The sequence below is a fragment of the Suricata suricatta genome, chromosome 14 (genome assembly GCF_006229205.1).
Source record: "Suricata suricatta isolate VVHF042 chromosome 14, meerkat_22Aug2017_6uvM2_HiC, whole genome shotgun sequence".
Classification (NCBI taxonomy): domain Eukaryota; kingdom Metazoa; phylum Chordata; class Mammalia; order Carnivora; family Herpestidae; genus Suricata; species Suricata suricatta.
In genome coordinates, this window is record NC_043713.1 from 88673534 (window position 1) to 88682224 (window position 8691).

The 8691-nt window shown below is 63.5% G+C and overlaps 1 protein-coding gene and 1 long non-coding RNA gene across 2 annotated transcripts in view; one reads left to right on the forward strand and one right to left on the reverse strand.

Annotated features, from left to right (window-relative positions):
- Positions 1-2696, forward strand: part of NOC4L (nucleolar complex associated 4 homolog) — a gene marked incomplete at its 5' end in the record, with an annotated part of 5537 nt that extends 2841 nt beyond the window's left edge. The window contains 6 exons of the mRNA XM_029921640.1: positions 154-214; positions 383-493; positions 582-742; positions 823-905; positions 1034-1147; positions 1225-2696. Coding sequence (XP_029777500.1) covers positions 154-214; positions 383-493; positions 582-742; positions 823-905; positions 1034-1147; positions 1225-1344 — 650 coding nt within the window. The remainder of the gene's footprint in view (positions 1-153; positions 215-382; positions 494-581; positions 743-822; positions 906-1033; positions 1148-1224) is intronic.
- Positions 2697-3963: 1267 nt separating this feature from the next.
- Positions 3964-8691, reverse strand: part of LOC115278471 — a 16204-nt gene continuing 11476 nt past the window's right edge. Inside the window, exon 4 of the long non-coding RNA XR_003902909.1 lies at positions 3964-6816. This is a non-coding gene — a long non-coding RNA (uncharacterized LOC115278471). The remainder of the gene's footprint in view (positions 6817-8691) is intronic.

Sequence of the window (8691 nt, forward strand, 5' to 3'; positions counted from 1 at the left end):
GGCCGGTCGGGGGCAGGCCGGAGGCCCATTCCCCTCCTGGGCGGGACTGAGCGGGCAGGGCTGGGGAGAGGGGGGGCCCCAGCTCTGTTGAGATCCCCTGGGGGCGGAGGTGCTGGCCCTGTCGGGGCTTCTCAGCTGCACGTTTGTCCGCAGGCGGCGCCATCAGCCTCTTGGCCTTGAATGGACTTTTTATCCTGATTCACAAGCACAACCTGTGAGTGTCGACCTAGGACGCCTGCCTGTGGGTCCTCCCCCAGCCCTGGGCTGCCGCAGGGGAAGTTTGGGCGAGACGGAGCCCCTGGGAGCCATGACCTGTCTTTTCATTCCGGGTCCCCCCGCCTCCCTGGCTTGCGCGCCGCTCCTCGCCTCTCCGTGCTCCCAGGGAGTACCCCGATTTCTACCGGAAGCTCTACGCTCTGCTGGACCCATCTGTCTTCCATGTCAAGTACCGGGCTCGGTTTTTCCATCTCGCCGACCTCTTCCTGTCGTCCTCGTGAGTGCCAGAAGGGGACTCAGGGGGCTTAGGCCCAAGAAGGGGGGCCGGGAGGCTGGGCACCCCTCACACCCACCGTCCCGCCTAGCCATCTGCCTGCCTACCTGGTGGCTGCTTTCGCCAAGCGCTTGTCCCGCCTGGCGCTGACGGCGCCCCCGGAGGCCCTGCTCATGGTGCTGCCTTTCATCTGCAACCTGCTGCGCAGACACCCGGCCTGCGGGGTCCTGGTGCACCGCCCTCGGGGCCCTGGTGAGTGCGGGGGAGGGGGGGCTGCCTCCAGCAGCCAGGGCAGGGCACAGGTGGTGAGCAGGGCTGGCTCTGGTTCCTAGAGCTGAATGCCGACCCGTACGACCCCGAGGAGGAGGACCCGGCCCAGAGCCGTGCCCTGGAGAGCTCGCTGTGGGAGCTGCAGGTGAGCCTGCCGCCTCCTCCCCCGCCGCGGCCCCCCGCCCCCCCCCCCGGGGGCTTTCCCACCGGCACGATCCTGATCCTGCCGGGTGCCCTGCGGAGGCGGTGGTGACGTCCTGTGTGCCCCTCCAGACCCTCCAGCGGCATTACCACCCCGAGGTGTCGCAGGCCGCCAGCGTCATCAACCAGGTGCTGTCGGTGCCTGAGGTCAGCATCGCACCGCTGCTGGAGCTCACGGCATTCGAGGTGAGGGGGCGGGGCTGAGGCCGGGCGGCGGGGTGCAGGGGCCAGGCGGCGTGGGAGCACCTGTCTGTCCCTTGTAGGTGTTCGAGCGGGACCTGAAGAAGACGAGCCAGGAATCTGTGCCCCTGGAGTTCCTCCCTGCGCAGGGGCTGCTGGGCCGGCCCGATGACCTCTGTGCCCAGCACTTCACGCTCAGCTGACCTGAGCGCCCCCTCCCCTCCAGGCCTGCGGGCTGGTGGTGACAGTGCCAGCAGTGCACAGAGGCCACCTCATGTCCCCTGCAGCCGCCCACGCCTGCTGTGCACCTGCCCTCCACCGGGAGGCTCTTGCTTTGCTGAAGCCTGGTGGGGGCGGGGGCTTCCATCCAGCACTGCAAGACCCCTCGGGCCCCGACTCCTCCAGGCGCCTTGCATCCAAGGAGGGTCTGGGTCCCCCTTCCCGCTGCGCCTGGACTGTGACCTGGGAGCAACCCCGAGGGCTCCATGTCCTGGCCAGGCGTGGGGAGCACGGAGAGCGCAGCCACCCACTCCCCGGCAGGCTGAGGAGGTCTCCGTACCCCGGTCGCTGTGGCCCCAGGTCCATGGTGGGCGCGCTGCCCCACGAGAGGCGGCTGCTGGCAGAGCCCCTTCACCCCGCGTGCCCCTGCGCAGCGCGGCTGCCGGCGGCTGCAGGCCGGCCGCGTGCCGTGTCTCCAGTTCATCTCCCCGAGGCCCCGTTTCTGCCGGCGGGCTTGGTTCTCCTCCAGCCACGATTCCAGGTTTCCTCTTAAAAACTGCTTGTTTGGGGAGTCACGTGAGTGACATCGGCTCACGTGGGCTTGGGGGCCCTGGCGGGGATGCAGGTGGTGGGGGGAGTTGGGGAGGGGACTGGTTCTGCAGCGTCTTACCTGAGTGCTGGCGTCTCAGCCCCGTCCCCTCCCCATCCCCACGGGAGCACCCTGGAGGCACCGCAGGCAGCGGTTTGCCCAGTTTGGTCTCTAGGGAGTGCTCTGCCGGCCCAGGACCCTTGGGTGCCTCGTGGGGACTCTGGGCCAGTGGTGAAGGGGTGCCTCCGTTCTCTATACACCTGTGTGATTTTAGGGATGCTGGCACCCCTCCCTGGCAGGCTCCTGCCCCTGGGCCTTTGCACTGCCCTCTCCACAGCTTTCCTCCCTGCTCCTGCCTTCAGACCCCAAGCCGAGGGAGGGCTCAGGGAGGCCTGTGCCCAGCATCCTGTCTGAACAGCTGCGTGCATGCGCACGGGCACTGCCAAGCTCACGGCCCACTGCCATCCAGTACATCGTGGGCTGTTCCTGCCGCCCATCCCACAGACCGGGGGAAGCTCGTCACTGACCTGGCCCTTCTGGTCCCCTGGGGCCCAGGACGTGCCCGGCACAGTGCACGTCTGTGGTCAACGGTCTGGAGGGTCCTGAGCAGCCTGGCTCCCGAAGAGTTGGGTCGGAGGCTGTCCCTGCCACCCCCGAGCAGGGGTGCGGCCCTGGAAGGGCTGAGGCCTCACACTGGTCGAGGGAAGTGTCCTCGTGGTTTTCTAAAGTAAAATGATGAAACTCTTACTAAGCAGGTTTTCTCGGTTTTCTCCAAATTCGGCTTCATGGTTGGTCTGTAACCTTCCTCATCGTAGGGGGCCCGGGGACTCCCTCGCACACACGCTGTGGCCGCCGCAGCCCTCACCCCCGGGCCCGGACAGACACACTTTGCACGTTAGGCATCGGCCTGGTGTTTCTCGACCTCTGGTCCGGGTGGCCCCATGGGTAGGTGGCCAAGGGGACGTGGGGCAGGGAAGGACCGATGGAGAGGCCAGCAGGGCGGCCCCACTGGGGTCCGAGCACCCGAGGGAGGTCAGGGTGGATGGGAGTACAAATGCCGGCCTGGGGCCGGGGTCTGCGTTTCCGGGGGCTCCCGGCCCGCAGACCCACCCGACTCCCCGAGGTGCTGACTGCCGGCGTCGTGGCCTCTGCCAGGACGGAGCCGTGTGCCTCGTCACCGTGTCCGCGGGTGTCCCGGTGCCCAGGACAGCGGCTGGCGCCTGTGTGTGTCCTCCTGCAAGTCTCTCGGGACCGGCCTTCCTGGGGGGCCTGGGCTCCGTGCCTGTGCCCGGGGGCATCCCTGCAGGTGCTAGGGCAGCTCCGGGCTCCCCTGGGGCCGCACAGCAGTGATTTTATTTCCTGGGAGGCAGCTGCCTTTTCCCCAATTAAAACACAATCTGGTTTTATCATTTTTAAGTTACAAAAGCAACGCAAAGCTAATTACGAGTTCGAGAAAGCCGGCACCGGGGAGACTCCGAGGGTGCTCCCTGCGAACCTGCCAGGCTTGGGGCGACTCCCTTGTCACACCGCTCCCAGCGCCAGCACTGCCGTCCCGGTCTCAGGGGCAGCCGCCCCGCCCCCCCCCCCCCAGGAGTCCTGGCCTGCTGTGCCCCGTCTGGTACCCACGCCTCCACCTGAGCAGCAGCTGCCCTCAGCCCGGAGGCCCCGGCCGGGTCCACTGTGGGAAGCTGCAAAGATTCAGCTGCTCGGCCATTTGCTAGCCGGAAATGTCACTCCCCTGGGGAATTACAAAAATAGGCAGGGGAGCGGCTCCCTGTCAGGAGCAGCCAGAAGAACAAAGATCAATCGTCCACAGGCAGGGTGGTATCGCCCTTCAGTGCTGTGCTAAAAACCTTAGTTTGGTTCCTCTTTTACTCCAGCCTTAATCCCTTAAGCCTGTTTCCTAACAACCGACCTAGGTCAGCTGCCTTGTTCTCCCGCCTGGAAACTTTTATAAGATAAGGTGTTTTCTGAATACAGAAGAAGAGGCTTGATCAGATACCGTGTGCTGTCTCCACTCTCCGCGGCTCTCTCCTGCCCTATTTCTCTCTCCCTCCCTCAGGAACGAACCCGCAAGGATTTACCGCCCCACCGGCCGGGGCCAGGGCGAGGGAACACGAGAGTCCACCACAGGTTTGCTTGTAGCTGGGGACACTGTCACGCCCTAGCTTGAGTTAAAGTTTTTAAAAATCAATTTTGGGGGAAATTTGAAATACACACTAAATACCTTTTTGGAAGAAGTGTGTTCTATGTGATATTTGGGATATACTTATGCTAAAAGTAGAGATAAAACTCACCTGATAGAAGTCAGTCATTTTGAAATGTATGATTCAGTGGCATTTGGTGCATTTATGCTGTGTGTCCACCATCTGGATCCAGTTCCAGAACTTTCTTCCCAGCACCTGCTTCATAATTAAGTCCGTGGAAAGGCAGCATCTGAGAGGCCAGCCCCCACAGGCCCTCCAGGGCCACGCCCCACCTTGAGGATGGGCGGCCACTCCAAGCGGGGTCAGCCCTGGTTCTCCAGCAGGAACCAGAAACCTCGGTGGACACGTGGGTCGGGCCAAGGCGCCTGGGCTGCGACTGTAGGAAGAGGCCCGTCCCCCAGGCTGCCGTCCGCCGTGGTGGTGTGTCTGGTGGGGAATTTAACTGGGTCCGAAGTGAGGGCCGGCCTTTGCCCTGCTCCAGGGAGGGCCTGGGGCCCCGAGTACCCTGGCCACTGGGAGTCCACGTGCACGTCGTGGGGGGCTTTGGGCCACACGGCGTCCCCTCCACCTCGGGAGGGGCTGGTAGCCACTGGCTCCACAGCCCTCTGCGAAGGCGGGTGACCCGCGTGCGCTGCCACCCGTCGGGGCCGGGGAGCTGACTCTGTCCACAGCCCTAGGGGAGGACCTCACAGGTGTGTGTTTGGGGGGCCCCTGGGCCTGCCCCGGGCCCTGCCCCTGATGTTGCCGTGTGTCCCTTCCCTGCGGTGAGCCTGACGGGGGAGAGAGCAGCTCTCCGGGATTCAGGAGTTCTCCTAGGGCTTGTCCAGCATGCCGGGTCTCAGGGACCCCGGGCTGGCCGTGGCTGCCAGAAGGGGAGAGAGTCCTTCCTCCAGAGTAGGAAGTGGAGGAGGAAGGGGCCTTGGATGGGGTCAGAACCCAGGGGCAGCAGGGCGGGGGGGCGTCCTTAGGAGAGCACAGTGGGGGTGACGGGCCGTGCAGGGTGTTGGGCAGTACAAGAGCCACTCGGGGGTCCTGGGTGCTGCGGGAGTGTGTGACCCTGACTCCAGGGTCAGCTCCCTTGGAAGGTCTGCCCGCCTTCATCCCTCCACTTGGGGGAGCCTCCCCTCCACCGCTGGTCACCCCATCACCGCACAGACACCCCGGTGTCAGATACTCTTCCTCTCTCCCCGGCCCATGTGTCCCACCACCTGCCCCAGCGGAAAGGGGGACTCTGACCCACGGAGACCCCACTTCTGCCCAGTCAGGACGGGAGCTTAAAACAGAATCACGTCCCTTTGTAGAAACGCAGGGGTGAGGCCCCAGGGCAGGCGCTCGGGGGAGCTCCTGCCACACTGCCCTTGGGGCCCGCCCTCCTGGTCAGCGGGCCGCGGGTGCAGGGCCCCTCCCGCCCGTGAGCGTCTCCGAGCTTCAGGCCCTGCTGGGCCATCGTGGAGGCCGGGATTGACCAAGCACCTACTGTGTGCCCGGGAGTGTCCTTGCGTCGGGTCCTCGCGGCGCACGCTCGGCAAACGCTCTCTGTGGAGTCTCCCTGTCTCTCCAGGTCTCCCATGCCCTGTCCCCTCCAGAAGGCGAGTAGGGCTGGGCAGGGAGATGACGAAGTCACTGTCACATGACGTGTGTGACGAGATGTGGTGTGCACACCCCGTTGATAAGCGACGCTCTGTTTGGTGGGCACTTAGCAAATTCTTGACATCAGATGTCAGCTGGCTGAGGTTGGCAGATGCTTCCCACTGGACGTCCCCTGCGCCAGCTCGCTGGGCTCTGGAGAAGCAGGGCTGGTGGGGCTGCGGCCTTGACGCCCACCAGCCGCGCTGCACCCTCCGCCCAGGGCACGCACGGTCCCCCAGCCTCAGCTGTCGCACGGCGGGCTGAGCCGGTGCCTCGATTGCACCAAATGACTCCCAAATGGAGTGACACGAAACCAAGGTCCTTGCAGAGGGCCAGAGCGCCTGGCGAGGCTGCAGGACACAGGACGACGAGCTGGGGCCAAAAGACTATCCGCAAAGTCAGGCGAGTGGGTTTGGCCTGTGGGTGGCGGCCGGCCAAGGCCGGGCCTGGTGACCTCCCCCCAGCCCTTCACGCCCCTCAGGGGTGTGCCTGGCTGAGCGCCTCGAAGACGGCTCCCGGCCGTGGACGTGCAGATGAACTTGGCCTGCAGGCGGAGGGGCCAGCTCTGCGTGGGCTTGGGGGTCCCTTTGGGCTGCTCACTAGGCCTGCACTTGGGGCTCCCTTTGGAGCTGCTGGCTCGCCTCACAGGTCACCTCATTACTAAATGCTGCACTGACGCCCCAGTGGTGCTCAGTCCCCGTGTGGTGTCTGTGTGAGGTCCCCGCGATCTCTGTCCCCGCCACGCTTACGGCCACGGTGCGCGTCCCCTCCCGCGCAGATCCCAGAGTCACCGCTGCGGCTCTGCCTGCCCCCCGCCCGGGCACATCCCCTCTCTTCCGGCTGCGGGGCGCCCACCGCCCGTGCATCCCCAGAGTCACGATACTGAATTGCCTGCCATTCCGTACGGATCCGTTTTGTCGCTCGCTGGTGTTTCCCAGAAGCTGTGATTAATTTCTAGTGTTAGCGGACATGGCCGACTCTCGGGAAGCAGATCAAATACTTGCTCTCAGCAGAACGTGGCAGGGTCCGACCTGCAGGCAGGAATGGTGCTCTGTGATTAAAACGATTATTTTGTTTGTTTGTTAGCTTAGAGAGAGCGAGCGAGCAGGAGGGGGCACTGGGGGGGGGGGAGAGAATCGCGAGCAGATTCCACACTCAGCGCAGGGCCTGATGTGGGGCTCCATCCCACGGCCCCTGGGGTCATGACCGGAGCCAAAGTCAAGGGTTGGATGGTTGATCGACTGAGCCCCCCAGGAGCCCCTGAAATTTTACTTTAAAGTTTATCTATTTATGACTTATGTGTTCTTACTGAGGTGAAATTCACATGACATAAAATCAACCATGTCTCTACGTGCTGAAAATTCAAAGGCCCCTGGTGGCTCAGTTAAGCATCTGGCTCTTGATTTTGCCTCAGGCCATGATCTCATGGTTCCTGAGTTCGAGCCCCGTGCGGGGCTGTGCACTGATGACTCGGAGCCTGCTTGGGATTCTGTCCCTCTTCGCTTTCTCTGCCCATCCCCTGCTAGCAAGGACTCTCTTTCTTCCAAAATAAATAAGTAAACTTTTAAAAAGGTTTAAACTGTGCAATTCAGAGGCAGTGAGTTCCTTTGATATTGTGCAACCATCTTCTCTATCGATTTCCAAAAGATCCCGTCAGCTCTGAAAGCAAACGCACCACCTTTGCCCCCGTGCGCGCTCCCCACGCTCAGTGTGCCTGGACTCACTGTCCCGCGCTGTCCACACAGGTGGAGTCACACACCGTCCGTCTTCGCGTCGGGCTTCTTCCCACGGCTCGTGCCTGTGTCGCGGGTGTTAGGGCGCGTTCCCGGCTGGGCCTGCTGCCCCACCGTGCCAACAGACCACGCGTGCTCAGCGGCTCTTCCACTGGCAGACACCCGGGGTGTGCCCACCGCTGGCCTCTGAGCGGTGCCGGCGGTACGCTCGCTCCCTCTCTTTGGGGCGAGTACCCAGGCAGGGAGCCGTGGGGGCGCGTGCTTGCCCACCCGCAGTTCTGCGGGGAGCACGAGGGCTTGGGGGCTCCGATTTCCCCACATCCTCACCGAGTTTTGTTGCTTTCTGATTTTTGATAATAGCCACCCCAATGGAAGTTTTGGTGAGCACATCCTTGGGGACGGTGATTTCCAGCCTGCTCTTCGCTTCTTGCTGAGTGTGGGTCAGACGAGGCCACACGGCTTCTGCGGAGTCCCCTGGGACACTCACCTCTGGGTCGTGAGCTGCTGTGGGAGCACGGGTTCCCCGGGGCCACCCTGCCACGTGTCCCTGCCGTGGCGGCGCTGGGCCTGCGGGAGGCTGCAGAGCAGCCCACCGGGACACGGCGGCTCCGGGCCCAGCCGTCCGGCGATCTAACCCCAGAGCCCAGGGAGAGGACAGAGGGACTGTCGTTGCTTTTCCTCCGGGGTGGCTGGTTTCGCAGCACAGGTGACCGTAACCACGGGCTCGAAGCGCTCCATCTCCCGTCAGAGGGCAAGAACCCAACACGAAGGCGGGAAAATGCTGGCCCCCGGGGGCACTGTCCTCCCCAAGGGCTGATCCCAACCCCCTCACTGTCCCTGGGGTCTTGGGAATGCATTTTGGAAGGAGGAGATGGCACTGAGCTGGGAGCTAACATGATTTACACGCCACCGGGCGGCCACCCGAGTTAGAAATGCCTCCAAGGACCTGCATGTTCAAGAAAAACACAGAAAATACAGAATTCCCGGGCGCCCTGGTGGCTCAGTCAGTTGAGTGTCCGACTTCGGCTCAGGTCATTATCACACAATTCTGGAGTTCGAGTCACACGTCAGGCTCTGTGCTGACAGCCCAGAGCCTGGAGCCTGTCTCCATCGCTCTACCCCTCCCCCACTTACACTCTGCTCTCTCAAAAGTAAATAAACTACACACACACA